The sequence below is a fragment of the Leucopleurus acutus genome (genome assembly GCF_964270905.1).
Source record: "Leucopleurus acutus genome assembly, chromosome: 16".
Lineage (NCBI taxonomy): Eukaryota > Metazoa > Chordata > Mammalia > Artiodactyla > Delphinidae > Leucopleurus > Leucopleurus acutus.
This window is the reverse complement of record NC_139158.1, coordinates 87,348,260-87,367,979: the sequence shown is the minus strand read 5'-3', so window position 1 is coordinate 87,367,979 and position 19,720 is coordinate 87,348,260. Positions and strand designations below refer to the sequence as shown.

Here is a 19,720-nt window from a genome sequence, read left to right as displayed (position 1 = left end):
CCCACTCCTTAGGTGTGGGCTGTGCAGAGTGACCTCCGTCCAAAGAGAACAGTGTGGAAAGGAGGGGAACGAGTAACTTGGAGCCCCTGACAAAGCCGATTTCAGCTGGCAATCAAGGTCATAAGTCATGCGGAGTTGACCGCAGGGACCTGGATGAGATACAATGAGGCGGGCCCTGCGCATCTGAGCCCTTCCTCCCCAAATCCCACAGCCCTGTACGTCCAGGGGAGAAACGTCACACAAATCCAAACCCCAATGAAGGGGCATTCTACACAACGCCAGAGCAGCGCTCCTCCAAACCACCAAGGGGGGCCTGAGAAGCTGTCCTGGACAAGGCAAAGGAGGGCTCCCCTGGCGGCGCAGTGGTTGAGGGTCCGCCTGCCGATGCAGGGGGCATGGGTTCGAGCCCCGGTCTGGGAGGATCCCACATGCCGCGGAGCAGCTAAGCCCGTGTGCCACAACTACTGAGCCCACGTGCCACAACTACTGCAGCCCGTGCGCCTAGAGCCAGTGCTCCACAAGAGAAGCCACTGCAATGAGAAGCCCGTGTACCGCAATGAAGAGTAGTCCACTCGCCACAACTAGAGAAAAGCCCACGTGCAACGGAGACCCAACACAGCCAAAAATAAATAAACAAGATCAACATAAACGGCAAAAAATGGAGTATGAAATATAAACATTACAAAGGAGCTTAAAATGAATAATATGACCCCAGTGAAGCGGCAAGAAACCACCCAAGGAGCCTCTGAGTGAGCGTTTTCACTCTGTGGTCGCAGACCAATGACGAAAAGGACGTGAACAAACGTTAAACCTAGTGAGTAGATGTTCATTTATCGTGGGTGGGCTGGCAATTCTCAAACAACTGTCTGTGGGTTCTAGGATCAAACAAGTTAAGTACGATACTGAGAAAAAATGAAAGCTCGTTTCCTCACAAAAGGCGTTACAAACGTGGAAAGGGAGGAGAAAAGAGTAACTGCGTGGTTCTGGACTAAAACTGGGGTGGGGGAGAGCGTGAACTCACAGTTCTACGCACACGGGCGTGGGGTGAGTGCCTAAGCACGTGGACTCACATGCTGACACGGATGCGGAGGTTAGTATAAGACCTCACGCAGAAGACGAGAGGATAAGAAGACTCATCATTCTGCAAACATCATGGAAATCATGACTTCAGGGACGACTCATTAATGGATGCCACAAGTGACTTCAGAATCACAAATGGAAAAGCAGCGACCGCACAGCAGAAACACCCAGCAGCCGTCACGTAACCAGACTGAAGTTAACGCCACCAACATCACCTGCGAGACGACGCAAGTCCGCGGTATTCCCACCAAAATGCAAAACCTGAATCCAACCACAAGAACACAGCAGACAAATCCAAACTGTAGGACAGTCGACAAAGTAACTAGCCTTTCTCTTCACGGGCCCGGAGACCACGGCACCGGGCAGAGGGGTGGCTGTGTTTCGGGCCTTACCGAGGACAGCTGGGAAAATTCTAATGCGGCTGCCGATTAGACGAGCGTGCAGTACGGATGCTGGTTTTATGATCGGATCATCAAAGAGAATGTCCTTGTTCTCAGGAAACACACGCTAAGACACAGAGTAAAGGTGTCAGGCCGGCAACCGCCCTGAAGGAGGCAGAGAAACAGGGAACCTGTCCGCTCAGTGGGGGGCTGGTCAGATGGGGCAGAGGATCAGCTGCGGGGTTTGGGGAAGGCGCGCAGCAGCTGTAGCAAGTTATCTGTGAGCTGGTGAGAAAACAGAAAATGACGGTGTCGGAACAGGATAGAAGACATGAAACGGGGACTTCCCTGGTGGCACAGTGGTTAAGAATCCGCCTGCCAACACAGGGGACATGGGTTCGAGCCCTGGTCCGGGAAGATCCCACATGCTGCGGAGCAACTAAGCCAGTGCGCCACAACTACTGAGCCTGTGCTTAGCGCCTGTGTGCCTCAACTACTGAAGTTCGCGTGCCTAGAGCCCGTGCTCTGAAACAAGAGAAGCCACTGCAATGAGAAGCCAGCGCACCGCAACGAAGAGTAGCCCCCACTAGACACAACTAGAGAAAGCCCGCGCGCATCAACGAAGACCCAACACAGCCAAAAATAAATAAATAATTAATTAATTAAAAAGAAAAAAAGACATGAAACGACGACACGAGCCAGGTTTTCTAAAGCTCAGAAATGAAGCAACAGAACTCAGAGACAACTAGGAGAAAAAAACACTTGAGAAATAAAGATTAAATTAGAAGAACACAAAAGTAGATACAAGCCACATCGTCTTAAAAGAAACAGATAGTGAAAAAGGGGAATTTTTATAAGTCAAAGAAAAATAGAGGGCTTCCTTGGTGGCGCAGTGGTTGAGAGTCCACCTGCCGATGCAGGGGACACGGGTTCGTGCCCCGGTCCGGGAAGATCCCACATGCCATGGAGCAGCTAAGCCTGTGAGCCATGGCCGCTGAGCCTGCACGTCCAGAGCCTGTGCTCCGCAGCGGGAGAGGCCACAACAGTGAGAGGCCCGTGTACTGCAAAAAAAAAAAAAAAAAAAAAAAAAAAGAAAAATAGAGACAAAAGGATCTGAGAGAGTAACAGGTTCTGAACTCAGGTGGAAGAGACACGACATGATTCCTGGAGCAGAAACCGAAGCCAAGGCCGGGCCGTGAGCGCTGCCGTGTGGGACAACATCCCCCCAGGTAAGAGGAGACTTGGAACTACAGGCTGAAAGAGGTCATCATACGTCGATCCGGAAAATCAACACTGAGACAAACTGCAGCAAAATTACTGGGCTTTCAAAAGAAAAAAAAGTCCTAAAACAACATCCAACTTTAAAAGTAAAAGACAATTTTAAAACAGCAAGGTTTATGATGCACGTGACTGTCAATCAGAAAATCCATTCCTAGATACGTCCCTGGAGAAACGCTGACCTATTTACTCATGTACATGCATTCGGGGTCGAAAGCAGCTGACTTAGAAATTCCCATCGCAGGTAAAGACGGTGAAGCAAGGACCATGCGTCCACGAGGATACCTAAGCAGCAGAGCACAGCAGGCCAAGGGACCTGGCCCGAGACCTGCCCAGGACGGCCGCAGGGCCAACCTATTTCCGTGGTGCTGCTACTGCCACTACTGCTCTTCCTATGGGTACACGATTTGCCTTTTTCCTTCTTTCTCTCACAAATATACAGTGTAGTTTCCCAGAGGCTGATACTGGTCCCCACACGTGTCTGCGTTCTAATCCCTGGAACCCATGAATAGGTCAACTTCGCAGCAAAAGGGACCTGCAGATGCAATGAAGTTGAGGACCTCGAGATGGGGCGATAACCCTGGATCATCTGGGGTGGCCCAAAATGGAACAGCAGGGTCCTTACGGAATCAGAGGAGACCGAGGAAGCAGAGGTCGGAGACGTGGGGCCACAAGCCAAACAACGTGGCACCTCTAGAAGCTGTAAAAGACCAGGAAACGGATCCCCGTCTGCAGACTCCAGAAGGAAGAGCGCTGCTGGCCCATCCTGGGCTTCTGGGCACCATGAGGTAGTACATTTGAGTTGCCTTAAGCTAAGTCTGGAAATTTCTTTTAGCAGCACTAGGAAATGAATACAGCCATGGCGCGTAGTATCACGTCAGCCAAAGCAGGAAGTTACAAGATCCAATTACCTTGCATTAAGCCAGATATTAAAGAGATTTGCAAAACTGAAATAATGCCACTCTTCTAATTTTTAAAATATAGTTATTTTTCCAAAAAAGTGTTATTTATGTTAACATGTCATGGATTGAATCGTGTCCTCCAGAAAGCTATGTTCAAATCCTAAACCCTGACCCCTGTGAATGTGACCTTATTTGCAGATATGGTCAGTTAGGATAAGGTCCTAGAGAACTGGGTTGGGCCCTCAACCAGTGACAGGCGTCCCTATGAGAGAGGACACCATGTGAAGATGGGAGTGAGACTGGAGTGAGGCGTCTACAAGCCCAGGTCTGCCAGTAGTTGCCAGAGCTGGGACAGAGAGGCCTGGAGCACATGCCCCGGGAACTCACAGAAGGAGCCACCTTGGCTGACACCCAACACGTGGACGTCTAGCCCCAGAATTGAGAGGATAAACTTCTGTTGTTGAAGCCTCCCAGCTTGTGGTACTTCGTTAAGGCAGCCCTAGGAAATTGCCACGTAACAGTTTGTTATTTAGTTTTTCCTTCTAATACGCTAATTATCCATAGATGTAACTCACATAAACAAAGCTCAGTATGTTTCAAGAACGTAAAGTTTGGGCTTCCCTGGTGGCGCAGTGGTTGAGAGTCCGCCTGCTCATGCAGGGGACACGGGTTCGTGCCCCGGTCCAGGAAGATCCCACATGCCGTGGAGCAACTAAGCCCGTGAGCCACGGCCGCTGAGCCTGCGCGTCCGGAGCCTGTGCTCCGCAACAGGAGAGGCCACAGCAGTGAGAGGCCCGTGTACGGCAAAAAAAAAAAAGAACGTAAAGTTTAAGACATAAAGGGTCCTGAGGCCAACACGTTTGAGAACTTCTGTGCTAAACACACAAAGCCGTTTACAAACCTTCTCTCCCCCAACACAGCCTGTGAGTGTGTCAAAGGAGGCCCGGAGACCCTCGCAGAGGGGGCTGAAGCAGGTGGCCTGGCGGGAGAAGGGGCCTCTGCGCCCTCTGGAGTCTGCCCATGTGTGTGACTGTAAAGGGACCGGGAAGCTGAGGCTGTTCACGCCCCGCCCCACACTCGCGTGAAGGACACGACGGGACGTGGGTGACGTCCAAAGGGCCGGGTGCAAATGCTATGAACCTGCAGCAACTCGACAGTAGGAACGCTTGCTACAAAGTGGTCTGGCGAGCAAAAGGTGGATTCCTAACACTAACAAAGGCCACGCAGAATGTCTGGACAAACCAACTGCGTCCACCAAGTATTTCTACACACGCTGCAATCACTGCTGCAAAAGGGAAATGCGGGATATGACTCGCTGAGCGCCGTTCCTGTGGACGACGCTTGCGGGTCCTTACAAAACGTCATTACGGCTGACACCCTTGGTTTTCACTTCTATGCAGTAGAGGCAAGTTCACACCCCCGGGGAAACGGTGAAAAGGACTTGAGAGAGTGCTGACAGGTTGGGCGGTACCCACCTCCCCACGTCCATCTGTGAGGCCAAGAAGACTCTTACAGAGGCTGGCGCTGCCCCTGAGGCAGACTTGAAAGAAGGGCCCTGGGCAGACTGGCCCCTCGTCTGGTCTGCGGTCCCTGCCCGCGAGCGCACCTGAGCTGGCCGAGTCCGCGCTGAACTCCGGGAGGAGCGCCTGCCGCGCCACCTTGGCCTGCTCCTCCAGCACCTGGTCTATCACGTCCAGTCCCGAAGCCACGTCGTGGGGCGTCAGGTCGAAGGACGCGGCCTCCTCACACATCTTCTCCTGTGAGCCCGAGCACACCCGTCACGGGGCTCGATGAGGCAGAGGTGACGGGGGGCAGAGGGAGGGGAAGCAAGAGGCCCCTTGTGTTCTCAAGGCCGGGTCTCAAACTGAGAGATGGATGTCTGGCCCAGACAGTGTTTGAAAACAATTTTACTTGAGCTGCCTACATTTTATAGCTAGAAAATTTCCCACTAAACTCTAGCTTCTAGCTTCTCTCGAAAGCCGAGTCTGGCCCATGGGCCCACCGTCCCCATGCCAACAACTGCCTGGAACCCCGTGAGGCTGAGGATGCCAGGCTCTTGTGGACCCCTCCAGGCTCCCCAGGTGGCCTTCCTCCAGTGCTCTGGTCAAGGTCCACCACTCCTGGAGACACGGTCCTTGGGCCCTGACACAGGCCACAGGACAGGAGGGGCAGGGCGGGCAGGCAGCAGGGAGGCAGCCACCAGGGACAACAGGGAAGAGAAGGAATGAGATGGCAGGAAGGGTCTGGGGGTCTTGCGTGCAAATGGCAGGCACAGGTCGGCAGCCCACCTTGCCCAGTTTTGCTTGGTCCTGACAGTGGGACGCGGGGGTCTGGACAGAAAGGCCCAGCTGTTGTGCACAAGAAAGTGGGCTGGAGGAAGGGGGTGTCGGGAAGGCCACCCAGACACTCACCACGTTGTGAGCTTCGTCAAAGACGACGACCGCCCCCTTCAGGTCGATGCCATATGCACGGCGGCTCTACAGCAAGAGAGGAGGACGCCAGGCTGGGGCCGATGCTCCCAGGCGGTCTCGCGGGGTCCAGCTGGAGAGAGGGACAGGGACCCCGGCTGCACGGGGTCCCCTCACTCCTACCAGGCCACACACTCCCAGAGCTCAGAACGAGTCACAGCCTCGGGCTGGTGAGGGGCTGTGGCTCCGAGCGCTGGCTCCGAGCGAAGGTCTGATCCCAGCACGGGCTCCGCCGGCCCCTCCTGAGCCTGGGACATGCCCTGCCATCAGGCACCGTCAGCTACGCAGGCCGAGGCCTCACCTTGGCGTCCAGCAGGTAGTTGTAGGGCATGAAGATGATGTCGGCCTGCTGCTTCAGGTTCCGAGACAGGTAGTAGGGGCACACTCTGGAGGGAGAGGAGGTGCTGGGACACAGTGCAGGCTGGGAGGGTTCCCCGGGGCGCGAGAGAGCCACGGCCTGGGGCAGCGGGAAGGCTTGCCGGCCACCCCTCACACCATCAGTTTTCAACCGTGTGAGTGGGTCACTCATTTAAAAATCTACAAAAACAAAAAGACCAAGCCTGATCCTGGGCAGGTGGATGAGATGGTGAGAAGCAGGGCAGTCGGGCATGTGTCACCCAACAGGAGCCCTGAAGCTACAAGGTCGTAGCCAGCTTCAGAGAGGAGGGGCAGTGTCAGGTGGAGGACGAGCTGGATGTCCCAGGAACAAAGGCCCAGTGGGCGGGGGCAGGGGGCTGGGGGCTGGGAAGGAGCGTCTCATTTCTTCCGATGCTTCAGGAGAGAAACGTGCCTGCCTGTGCGCGTGGAGGGAGCCCAGCCCTGGCAGGTTACCTGTGCCTCGTCCCACTGCTGACCAGGTCCTCGATGTCCAGGATGCGGCTGGCCAGCTCCGGCTCCAGGCTCTTCTCTGGGGACACGGGCGGGCGTAAACACAGGCTCTCTGGTCCAGAGTACCCAGACCGCGGGAGGCACCCGGGATGGAATGGCTCCTGGCAACAGGCAGCCCCTGGGGAGGGCGCCAAGCCTAAAGCGAGTCCCAAGGGAGCCCTGCTCTGTGCCTTGGGCAGATGCAGGCCTGAGGCTGAACACCAAGAGGAGACCCCAGGGTGGGGTGGGGTGGGGTGGGGGCCGGCCCTCAGCCTGTCACCACCAGACCCTCTCCAGGCCGGGGCGGCTCCCATGAGCCCCGCGGCACCTGCCCTGCAATCAGGCTTCAGTCTGGCAGCAAGTCCCTTCCTCTCGCTTCACCGCACCCCCCCAAGAACAAGCCCAGAGTCTCCCTCTTAAGGAAGCCAGGCTCCACACAGCCAGCAGCAGAAACAACTTGCTGTCACTGCCTGTGCTGCCCGGGCGGGAGGCGCAGAGCCCACCTGAAGCCCTGCGGCCCTGGGGCCCCTTCCTCAGGATGCAGCCCAGACAGGCCCCACTCCCTGCTGGCTGTGTGTCCCTGGGCGGGACGGGCCTCAAGAAGGGACACAGGCCCCCCAGTTGGGCCCGTAGGAATCGGCCAGGCAAGTACTATAACCCAGCGACACCCAGGCCTGTCCCAGCAGATGGGAGCAAAGGTCTCCTCTAATAAGCACCCCGAGTCTCAGGGCAGCCCCATGTGGACACAGGTCCCCGGCTCCCAGTTCCACTGGGGCAGGTACCAGGCCCAGCCCTTAACTGCACAGACCAGAACACACAGGCCCTCTGCAGTGACCGCCCCCAGGGTGCCCCCACCAGACAGCAGGCAGGGGAAGGAAGAAGAGTCATCCACTCAGCAGCACCATAGCAACAGACCAGCCAATCGACACGCTCTGCAGCAGGCCGGCCCCACAGCTCAGTCACCTAGCTGGGGCGAGGGGGGCTGGGGAGGGGGGGCGAGGAAGAGCGGGCAGTGAAGAGGAAGGGACAGTGGGGGGGGGGCCTGGCCGGGCCACACTGCTTGCTCCCCGCGGGACGCAGCCAGGCAGGGCTCCGCTCTGCACGCCTCTCAGACCCCTCCTGGGGTCTCTGCCCACTCCTCTCCCCCTCCAAGGCCTGGGCCCCTGCTGGAGACACCCCACTGCATCCCGTGCGTCAGCTGGCAAAGGAGGCTGAGACAGCCGGGGGGCACCGGTTTATGGTGAGTGGATGCCCTCGATGAACAGGCAGAAAGAGTACAGCAGAGCAGGGGCAGGGACTGGGGAGGGGACAGAGAGGCCGGAGCCAGCAGGCCAGCTGGGACAGCCCCTGCTCTGCCACACAGGGCCTGGGGCAGCGGGGAGGGGCCTGCAGCCAGGGGCCCAACACGCAGCAGCTCCAAGGGTGCCTCCACCGTGGATGGGAAGCTCCCCCCAGCTCCCACCCGTCCCCTGGCCTCCCGGCCCCTCCCTCCTCAAGGACCCTCCAGATGAGGTGAGGGGTGCTGCAGGTGAGGGACAGGACCCTGCAGGTGAGGGCTGATCCAGCAGAGTGGGCAAGCTGGCCACTCCAAGCTGCTGTGGAAAGGTGGCTGGAGCGGTTCACACCCTAACGGCTCTGGCCTGTGGCCAACAGGACACCTGGAACCCCCTTTGCCAGAGACAAGGACAGGGGAGGCAGCCACAGTGCAGCAAAGGGGGGACGGCTCCGTCGAGCATCACGGGCCTGACACCAGGGCCCGTGGGAAGGCAGGACTGAGGGCAGAGGGCCGAGCAGCTGGGGGACGAGGACAAGAGAGCAGCCTTCAGGCGACCCAACACCCACAGGCCTGACGCCGACGGGACAGCAGAGCTGGCGGCCAGCAGTCTCCAGCCCGGGGCCACGACAGCTGCCACAGGCCATCCTCAGCCTTACACTTCACTGCTGTCCTGAGGGTCCTCGGCGCCACCAGACCAAGGGACACCGCCAAGGGGAAGGCAGTGAGGAATGAGCCTGGGACCCTGGGTCATCACCCCAGAGGCCAAGCCGTGCAGCCCTCCCCACAGCCGGCCCGCCAGAGCCCAAGCCTGCATCAGGCAACCCCCCTCCCTCTCTCCAAGGGCGCTGGGACTCCCAGCTCAGGCCTCTGGGACCTACTGCTGTCCTGACCCACTGCCTAGCACAGGCCTAGCCCGCTGGTGCCCTGAGAATCACCGATGTGAACTCTCTGGGGCCCGGCTCACTGCAGGGTCTGAGTCCCAACCCTGAGGCAGGAAACAGAGGGAACCCTGACCCCACAGGAGCGTGACCCCGCCCCCAGGCCACACCACAGAGAAGCCTCTCTGCCATCACCTCTGGCTCCAGAAGTCCTGACAGACACAAAGGGCAGCCACAGGCGGAAAAGCAGGAATTCGGAGGCAAGGGCACCAGTGCCGCCCCTCCACTCTGGGCCCCAAGAAAGCCAGTGACAGGAGACAAAGGGTCCCCTTCACAGGGCCCTGGGCACCTGCGGTCACACAACCACGCCGCACCTGGGCCGGCCGTTGTCACAAACACTGCGCTTTCCACTCTCATCCGTTTCTGGATGAGGCTGGAGGAGTCACTAGGAGGACCCCAGGGGCTCAGGGCACGTCACACCCGCCAAGTTACAGGCGGCAGTGACAGGATGCACCACAGAATCAGCAAAGGGAAAAACACGTGGAGGAGCTTCCAGTACCCCCTCCCTGGCCGACTCCCCCAGAACAGCTGAGACCACGAGTGAAATGCTCTCCAGAGACCCAGCGCCCAGGGGGCACTGGGGGCCGCTCACGTGGGCACCCCCGACTGGCAGGCACCCGATTTCCAGCCCTCCAGAAGGGAGCACGCACTCTGCACAAAGCATGCTGTTGGCACGGTTCAGGCCCTTCCTCGGCCCCACCGCGTGAGCTCCTCTGCACGCACGCCAATGCTGGTCGTCAGGAGACAGAGCTCAGGCACCTCGACAGCCCAGGGCGGGGCGCTGAGGGGCAGCAGCCAGCAGCCCAGGAGGCCGCTAAGCCCAGCCCTCAGAGGCGCCCAGACTCCACGCCCCCTGCAGCTCTCCGTGGGCAGGACGCACCACCTCGAGCCTTCTCACCTTCCACGTTGTTGTAGAAGTGACAGGAGCGACTTGCCACCTTCTTGCGGCACAAGTGGACCTGGGTGAACATGAGGTCTGGGCTCGTGTGACGGCCGAGCCCTGCCCCAGCCAGGCACCCCCTGCCAGCTCCACCCCCGCCAGCTCTTTACCCCTCCGTCCCCCAGGGGCAGCACCCACGCAACAGCAGCAGACCCACCAAGGCCAGGCTGGGAGCCCCAGGAGCCCACCTGCATGTGGTTACTCTCCTGCTTCTTCACCTCAGGATGGATACACAGCTGCTCCCGGGAGCCCAGCACACACACTCGGGGCCTGGTGGAGGAGACGGTTGGGGGGCCCAAGGATCAGAGGGCGGGGGCCCCAGTGCTGTCCAGCGGCAGGAGCCACGTGGGCTGCACCGGGAGCCCAGGGAAGCTTGGCTCACACGCCCGGGCAGCCAGAGGGAGTGGCTGGGGCGGAAATCCGCCCCAGGCTCGAGAGGGGCTTTCACCATGGCACTGCCTGCTCTGAGTCAGCATCCAAGGCGAGGCCGAGAGACTGGGGCAGGCCTCGGGGAGACCTTGCCACCTGCATCCTCCCTCTCGTGGGAGGCCGGCGGGGAGGGGACACCAACCCTCCTGCAGCAGTGCTGGGGGCTCCAACACGGGGCAGGGCCTCCCCCGCGCAGCTGCCCTGACCCACGCCCACAGCTGACACCCTGATGGCTGCGAGGAGCTCAGGGCGGCAGCCCCACAGCCAGAGCACGGCGCGACCCCAGGGTGGGGTCCAGGCAGAACACCCCCATGACCCCAAGGCAGGGGTGGACGCCGCCTGACCTACCGGTAGGAGGTATTCCGGAGCTCACTGATGACCTGAGTGAGCTGCGAGTGGGTCCTGGAGGCGTAAATGATCTTTGGGACGTCCGCGTAGCACACTGCCCGGCACAAGGGAACAGGACAGGTCACGGCCCACGTGTGCAGTTAACCCGGGGCACTCAGCTAACTCGGCCCGGGGACAGCTAAGCATCGATGCCCAATACTCGCTACAGGAAGGAGTGCAGCGGGTCTCTGCAGGGTCCTCATTTGGCCATAAGGCTCTGACCCTAGGTTTACAGCCAGGATGGCGAGAAATGACGTGGCAGCTACAACCCCCCTTCCTTCCCCGTCTCCCAGCCCGGGACCAGGAAAGGGGCAAAAAGGGGCAGCACCTGGGACATCTCCTTCCAGGGCAGCGTTCCCCCAGGACGCCAAGGCGCGGTCAAGGAAGAGCTCCCCTGACACCCTCTCGGCAATCTTGCGGGCAGAGACAGCGTCTCGGAGCTGCTCCCGCCAGGCCAGCGTGCTGCAGAGGAGACACAGCGTCTTCCCCGTGCCCGTGGGGCTCTCCAGAACGCCGTTCACTTTCTAAATGGGGTGGGGAACAGGGTCACGGGGGAGCAGGGGCAGGCTCCGCAGACCACACAGCCCACCTGAGACAAGCCCTGCAGCCCCTGGGGCAGCTCTGCCCCCACTCAGCGGGGGACGTAAAATGCCGCAGGACCTCTCCACTCTCAAACCAAAAGCTGTAGACCAAACCAGGTCTCATTAGCAAACAATTTACAGAGCATTACCCAAAATACCACGGTACTTTTCAGCCTAATATAAACAGGAAGATGACGAATTCGGTCAAGCCCCAGAATGGGAGTTTGACTCTGATTCTGGATCCAAGCAGTTACACTACCTGCATGGAGCCTGACAGTCCACATAGCTCTCGGCCGGTAGCCTGAGTGGAAACCTGGGCCGACACAGCCATGTCTGCAAAGCTGCCCCCAGCTGCCGCAGGAGTGGGAACATGGGCCCAGCTACAGAGGCAGCCCTCAAGGGCTGGGGGCTCGGGCAGGTACAAGAGAGCATGCCCAGAAACCCAGCAGAAAGCAGGCTGCACCCCCTGAGGTTTAACGACCTCCCCTAATGAGGGCTGGGCGCCACCTGTCCCTCTGTGTGCAAATACTTCCTCCAGGCCCTCAGCTGGACGCCCTCATCGCTTGGCCTCACTCACATTCCACCTGCGCAGAGAGGCCCCCCCCAAGGCGCTTTGAAGTCTATCACCTTATGTCTTTTCTTTACAGCACTCCTCACGGTCTAGAATTATCCTTTTTGTTTATTTGTTTAGCATCTCTCCTACCCCACCTAAAACATGAGCCCTATTTATGGTCGACTCCCACGTCCAGAAGGGTAGCTTCTCCAGGAGGACCTGGCCGGTGTACATAGAACAGTGCGTGTACATTGGGTCTTACTGAGGCTCTACCCACTCTGACCCATCCCCCGGGTACAAGCCCCTCAGTCTGCAGCCTCACCTTCTGCAGACACTCCAAGACCTTGCTCATGTACTCCTCCTGGCATTTGTATGGCTGGAAAGGGAAATCCACTGTCACACCATTCAGGGTTATCTTGGGCATACTGGCCTACTCTCTGTCTCGGGCGGACACAGAAGCTGGCTGAAACGCAGGCTGTGTGGGTCTGCGAGACAAACCCCTCTCCGAACATCTCAGGGTCTCGGACGCTCCAGGTAAGTTATGCCAGCCTGTGCCGCTGGGACACGTTCTCCACGGGAGCCCCTATGGCAGAGACTGCAATGACAAGACTGTTTGTAGCGACCCTTTCCCGAGCGCCAGGCCACTTCACCAGTCCCCTCAGGCAGTGCCTCCGCAGACAGGTCCGAAGGCGAGCCTGTGACATCCTGTCACAAGGAGCTCGGACAGGTGTCGGCCCTGTCTTGTTCTCCCGCCCCAGGCAGCTCCACCGTGCTCCGGGAGAGGCGACAGGAGAGGGGCCAGATGCAGCTCCACGTGCTCCACCCGCAATAACACTGCATTGACCTCCGCCAGAGCTTGAGGGGCCAGTTCCCAGCGGAGCGCCCCCAGCCTGGGCCGGTCGGGACCCCCCGCCCCTGCGGCTCCCAACTCTCCGCTCCACGGACCAGCCCCATCCCTCCCAGGTGGGCAGCGAAAGAGCACGTGTGCTGCTCTGACCTGGGACGCGAATCCGTGCGGCGTCCAGCAAACCACTCAGCCCCCCGAGGCCTGGTTTCGCATGGACACTCGGACTAACAGCCCGCGCTCCTAAACCCCGCCGGGCCGCCCTTCCCGCGGACCCGGCGCCCTCCACGAGCGCGGAGCCGGGCACTACGCGCCCCACAATGCAGCGCGCCAAAATCGCCAGCGCGCGGCCCGAGGGCTGCGCGGGGCCTGCCGGGAGTTGCAGTTGCGGAAGCCCCCGCTTGGGCACAGGTTCCAGTGCCAGGGTCTCGGCGGGGAGCCTTCCACGACCGGGATCTCCAGGACTTCCCCCCAGTCCGTCCGACTCACCACCACCGCGTCCTCAGCAGGCAGCCGGTCCGACCTTGCGGGCTGAGGCGCGCAGTCATGCGTGAACGCGCCGCACTTCCGCCCCCAATTCCGGTCCGCTGCGCAGTGCTCCGGCCGGAAACTGGTCCCCTCCCTCGGGGTCCGCGCTCTGCTGGCGCGCAGCGTTCCACGTCCCACCCGCCCCTTCAGTTGACCCTGAGCCCGGTGACCGGCACCTCCTCGCCCGCGGGCACGAACCTGGGGTCCCGCCGTCTCCTCCCTCCCCACCAGGGTCTCCATTCCACTTCCCCCCGGGCCAAGCCCCCTTGGACAACTGCCCGGACAACAGCACAAGCCTTCTAACAGGTTTCCTGTGGCTTCCCTTTTCTCAAAAGACCCAGAGGTCTTTTAAAGACTCGAGTCTGAGCTGATCACGCTCCTTAAATTTCGCAAATGGTTGCCCCTTGCCCGTGACTCGGCTCCTGAGAGCCTCACCAGTTCCTCTCCTTACTGTCCTCTAGGTCCAGCCGCTTTAACGGTCAATGTCCCCCACTGGTCAGGGCGGGACCTTTGAACCCCCAGCACCCAGCACCAGCTGGCAGTCAACAGGGAGGTTCCAGGGGTCTGCACAGCTCTGTGTGGTCAGAAGTGTTTGTCTATGGACGTCCCTGGTGCCGCAGTGGTTGAGACTCTGCAATCCCAATGCAGGGGGCCCAGGTTCCATCCCTGATCCAGGGAACTAGAACCCACATGCATGCTGCAACTAAGAGTTCACATTCCACAACTAAGGAGCCCATGAGCCGCAACTAAGACCCAGCGCAACCAAATAAATAAATATTAAAAAAAAAGAAGTGTTTGTCTAGGTGACCCCAGCATGCCTCAAAGAGCACCAGGAAGAAACTGACGCTGAAGTGACAGCCCACAGTCAGGTGGCAAGGCTGATTTTAGAGGGTCTCGTGGGCTGTTTAATGTCCAGATGTTTTCCCACTGATGGCACCTTAATGCCACATGAGTGTCTAGGCTGATGTGTGTGAGATCATGCTTGGGGAAGCCCCTGGCGCACACTGGCATCCACACACACCCACTTGTTCCAGTGAGGGGACAGTAGAGTGTCTATCTCAGCAGGGAGCTTGGAGAAGAGGAGACCCGGCCACACACTTGCTGAATGCTCACTAGGCACACATTTCAGTACCATCCATGCAGGCATTAACACGGTTGTCCTTCCAACGACCCCTGAGATAAGTGCTTTTATGACCCACTCCTTACAGGTGAGGAAAGGAAGCACGGGGTGGGTGGTTAGTAGATTTCCTGAAGACGGCAGCAAGTCCCAGAGCCAGGAGTCCCACTCTTCACCTCCACACCCCCCATCTTCTGAGAGTAATGGCATTTCCCCCACAGAAGTCCAAGGAAGGGAAGTCCAGGACCCAGAGACTTGGCAAACTCCTGGGCCAGAAAGGGAGCTGAGGACCCTGGTCACACATTGTGCATAGGGACTCCTGCCCAGGCTCCTATTAATTATAACACGTAAATACTGTGGTACTGAGTCCTGAGAGGTGAGCAGAAGGGGAGAAGAAGGCTGGCCATAGCAAGCCCACTCAGCAGGCACTGCGATCTCGAGCAAGTCAACCAACTCGCACTGAGTGTCTGCTCTGCCAGGCTCTGTGGGACTCCCACGGTGGACCAGACCCCATGTGGACCACAGGACAGATGTTAACCAGTCACATGCTTGCTGTGTGTGCACACAGAGGTCCTGGGCCCTCCTCATCTCTCTGTGTGTTCCCGAGGTTTCCCAGAGATCTAGCTCTGGCTCTAGGACTTCATTGCTTGTGGAGTCAGCACTTCTCTTGGCCTCAGCGGCTCCATCCCTAAAACGGGAATGACGCTCCATCTGCCTGACTTCCCATCCCCACCACCAAAGAGGTGACATGGTCACTGCGGGAACAGCTCTGCCTTTGGGGGTATCAACCAAACCCCTGAGTCTGGCAGGGGGAGGGGCAGGACGCCACCAAGTGTGCACATCTCTCCTACACCACCTGGGCACTGACACCATTGTCTCATCTCACACCCGAGAAATGGAGGCCCAGAGAGGTCAGAAACTCACCCTCAGTCACACAGCAAGTAGATGTCAGAGCTGGGATTGGCTCCAGTCTCCGTCTCTCTCCAAAGCCTTTGTTCTAGGCCTCTTCACATCAATTTACCCTCTTCTCTGCCTCAGGAGCTGCTCTCGGATGCCCCTGGAGGCCTTCCAGACCAGCCCCCACCCTCACCATCCATGACTCGCTTAGCCCTCAGCACAAGCCTGGGCGCACAGAAGGCACCTCCCAGCCTCCACCGGCCTCAGTGAAGAGCTCTCCTACCCCACTCTGATGTTGAGGCCCATCGTCTCCTGCTGCACCCACCCTGGGGAATTGGGGGCTGTTTCCGCCACCCCCCCGGGGAGTGCACAAAGCCAGGTTGGGGGGGCACCAGCTTCAAGTGGTGAGCGGTGGGAGGATGGGCAACGGGTTGCAGCGCTCAGCTCTGCGTCCCAGGCTGATCTCTCCCCTCCCATCATCCCCTCCCTCTGACGGCTGCAGCCCGTGCAACAGCCAGGCGCTTTCTCTCTCTCTCTCTCTCTCTCTCTCTCTCTCTCTCCCTCCCTCCCTCCCTCTCCCCGCTGCTCCCGCCTCCTGCCCTCCCTTGCCCCCTCCCCTCCCCGACACTGCAGCATTCGCCGACTGCAGCTCCAGCCACCGCCCGCGCCTCTCCGGCCTCCGCAACCCCACCGCCGCCAGCACCATGGCCAGCACCGTGTCCGGTAGGCACCGGGGCATCGGGAGTCCTGGGGCGGCGGATCTGAGCAGAGGCTATTGTCTGGCCTCGCCCACCGCTGGGCCGATTACGGAGTGTTTTCCCATCTCGGACCCCACGTTCTGCAAGGGCGCGGGCGCTCTCCGGGCGGAACCCGCAGGAGACGGGGTTCAGGGCCGCCGGGTGGGGAGACCCGGTGCCCATAAGGCGGGGATTGCGGCGCCAGCCTAACGGACTTGGGCCGCAGAGCAGCGGCTCCGCTCGGGGTGGGGGCATCGGTGCGGGGGGCGCTGCTGTGCCAAGCCGGGAGCGACTGCCTCAGGATGGCTCCGAGACCCATGGGTGGGTGGGCGCGCTCGCGGGATGCGGGCAGGGTCCCTGGAGGCGCCCGGGGACCCCAGACCCGGGTCGGACCGCGCCTTCTCGGGGGTCAGAGGGAGGAGCGCGGGACCCTTTGCAGGAGTCCCAGCCCGGGGCGGGCGGGGCCCGGGCTCTCCCTGCGCCAACAGAGGGGCCGGGGGACGGGAGGGGGCGCTGCGAGAAGACGGGAAACGGAAACCTGAGCCGAGCCGCGCCCGCACCTCGCGTCGCCGCCCATCCCCTCGCCGCTGCGGGCTCGGGACCACCCTCTGTGACACGGTGCCACCCGCCCCGGTCGAAAAAGCCACGGCCCTTTACGCTGCGGGTTTGGATGGGGGATGGGCTGCCGCTGTTTCCGAGCCTTTCTAGGATGGGGGCGTCTGCCCCTCCCTCCCCCGCCGCTCCACCTCCCCAGCTGCAGACCCACCGCCCTCAACGGCAACGACCCTCTCCTCCCGGGCCTGCAGCAGGCGCGGAGCTGCCGCGGAGGGGCGGGCACCGGGCGAGGCGGGAAACGCGGGTCACATACTGGACGCGGGAGTGCTGCCAGGCGACCCCCGGGGCAAGGACGCGGGGGTCGCTCTCCTCAGGAACGCTCTGCCCAGTCTGGCTTTCCCAGGACCGGCTTCACCTTTGCACTCGGTGCCCGAGATGGCTAGGCGGGCGGGCGGCCCCCACCTCCACCCCGTCACCTCGCCCACCCTTCCGTCCGCCCTGGGGGCGGCTCTCTGCAATCCCCTCTCCCCAGCTAGTTCGACTCTGTCCGCAGCGCCCGCTTCTGTCTGAGGCGCCAGAGCTCCGCCCACCCACGTGTGCAATGCCCTGACCCCGCCCCTCAGGGCCGGCGGTTCTGGCCCCCAGTGACTTCTGCAGGAGCCTGGCAGAGGACCACGTGCGTCACTCACCACCACCCCCACATCCATCTGGGGGTCTTATCCATCTGGACTTCATACGCCCCCTGCCCTCTCCCTGACATCCCCAGAGATACTGGGACCAGCAGGTGAGGGTGGCCAGTGCGGCCCCTGTCCCACACTGGGGCAGGTCTGTGCGTCCTCATTCACCATCTGTGCCTGAGCTGGGGGACAGTGGGCAGCCACTTCTGAGAGCATTTATCAGCTTTTCACCTCGTTGGTAAAACCCCTGCACAGGCCTCCTTCTCATCCTTCTGACATGAGCAGACTGAGGTTAGGCGCTGGAGGGACGCAGACGAAGCCACACCATCGATGGCCATCAGGGCTTGGGCCCAGACCCTCCGACCTCAGAGTTTCCTGGCACCAGACCCTCTTCTTGGCCAGACTTTGGGGCACTGCTGACCCATGCTTTTTCCCAGGATTGTTCTGGGTGTCCAAGTTACCCCTGGTGTCAAGAAGGAGACCATGGGACTTCCCTGGTGGCACAGTGGTTAAGAATCCACCTGCCAGTGCAGGAGACACGGGTTCGATCCCTGGTCCGGGAAGATCCCACATGCCGCGGAGCAACTAAGCCCGTGCGCCACAACTACTGAGCCCACATGCCACAACTACTGAAGCCCGCGTGCCTAGAGCCCGTGCTCTGCAACAAGAGAAGCCACCGCAATGATGAGAAGCCTGTGCACTGCAACGACGAGTGGCCCTTACTCGCAGCAACTAGAGAAAGCCCGCGTGCAACAGCAAAGACCCAAAGCAGCCAAAAAAAAAAATTTTTTTTTAAAGAAAAAAGAAAGAAGGAGACCATGAGTGCCATTGGTCAGTTTTGTCCAGCATGGCCAGCAAAGACATACTGCAGTACCAGCTGGAGAACTGCTCATAGCTGACATCACATGGGGCTGGGCCTTTCATGTTCTGTCATCAGCACTGCCCTCTATAGAGTGCAGCCCGTGTGTACACACACCTGTGCTCACCTGCAGCTTCTCCCGGCCATAACAGTTTGATAGGAGAGAGGTCTGGCCCAAAAGTGGCTACGTGACAGCGCCGATAACTGTGGCCAAAATTGGTGTAAGTGAACCAGCTATGGCTTCTCTCTGAAAACACATCTTTGATTGGAGCAGACTTTCGTGCCTCAGTGGCCTTGAAGTGTCACCTCTGCTCTGGTCTGTGGCCGCTGCAGGATTGCTCTTAGCCTCATCTTCGTGCATAGATTGGAAAGCTTTGCCCCTGCCTCGCCCTTGAGTGCCTCCTGGTGGGCCGCGTTCTGAGGACACTGCGTCTTGGTGTCCTTCCCAGGTGCTCAGCTCTTCAGGCACTTTTGTAGACTCGCTCATGTTCATCCCCTTATGCAACTCTGGCAAGCTGCAAGGCCTTGCACCTGCTACCTCGCTGCTCAAGGGCTCAATCTCCCCATCGGGGTGACTGTGATAGTGACAGCACCTCCCCTAGGCTTGTTCTGAGGGTTGAAATAGCTATTTCAGGAAACAGTGCTTGGCCCGGGGCCTGGCAAGAGGTGAGTGCCCAGTCCACGCCAGGCAGCATGACTGTTGCAGCCACCTTTCCCAGAGAAAGGTGAATGCTGCTGTCAACTCCTGCCATGCTGGGCTCCCGACACTGAGGGAGGAGACTGACAAGTGAGAGAGGGGCAGCCTGGGCGGCAACAAGCTCTATCTGTCAGGAGGCAGTTAGCAGCAGCCTCCAGGGCCCTTTTAGGGGTGAGCGGGAATCTGTGGGCCCCCTTCCCTCCTAGTTCTGGAAGACCCCCCACCCACCCACCATGAGGCTCCCAACAGGAAAGTGCAGAGGCCTGGGCTCGTGACAGGGCTGCCATCCTGGCATGCTGTGTGACTTTGGGGGTGCCACTTGCCCTCTCTGCACCTCCTTCTCCTCTGTAGAAATGAGGCTGATGAGGGTGTCTGCCTGGGCTGGCTGGTCTTGAGAGTCAGTTCGGAGGAAGGGTGTGGTGTGCCCACCCCATCCCCCTTGGGCACGATTACTGTTGTCACCAGGTGCCCTAGGCTGACCTGGTGCCTTCTAACTCTTGCTCTTCTGAGATGTAATCATCCAACAGGCCAATATGCACTTTTGCATGTGTAACATTTACTATGAAGGGGGATCAAAGCAATCCAGTTCACGGTGGAGATTTGTTTTTAATGACTTTCTTAAGTCAGTGATGGGGACGGAAGAGAGGGTCCTGGCGAGAAGAGAAAAGGGAGGGCGTGCCTCGAGGCCCCACTTCCTGGCTGGAGCTATGTCTGTGGAGAGGTCTGGGCC

The 19,720-nt window shown here is 59.7% G+C and overlaps 1 protein-coding gene across 1 annotated transcript in view; it reads right to left on the bottom strand.

Moving 5' to 3' along the window:
- RTEL1 (regulator of telomere elongation helicase 1) overlaps positions 1–13,474 on the bottom strand; it is a 28,157-nt gene extending 14,683 nt beyond the window's left edge. Inside the window, exons 1-10 of the mRNA XM_082856982.1 lie at positions 13,413–13,474; positions 12,402–12,662; positions 11,274–11,469; positions 10,907–11,000; positions 10,318–10,399; positions 10,088–10,148; positions 6,940–7,015; positions 6,410–6,494; positions 6,052–6,117; positions 5,247–5,397 (exon numbers count right to left, since the gene is read on the bottom strand). Of these exons, the coding sequence (XP_082713108.1) occupies positions 5,247–5,397; positions 6,052–6,117; positions 6,410–6,494; positions 6,940–7,015; positions 10,088–10,148; positions 10,318–10,399; positions 10,907–11,000; positions 11,274–11,469; positions 12,402–12,503 (913 nt within the window). The 5' untranslated portion in view covers positions 12,504–12,662; positions 13,413–13,474. The remainder of the gene's footprint in view (positions 1–5,246; positions 5,398–6,051; positions 6,118–6,409; positions 6,495–6,939; positions 7,016–10,087; positions 10,149–10,317; positions 10,400–10,906; positions 11,001–11,273; positions 11,470–12,401; positions 12,663–13,412) is intronic.
- Between the last annotated feature and the right edge of the window lie 6,246 nt (positions 13,475–19,720).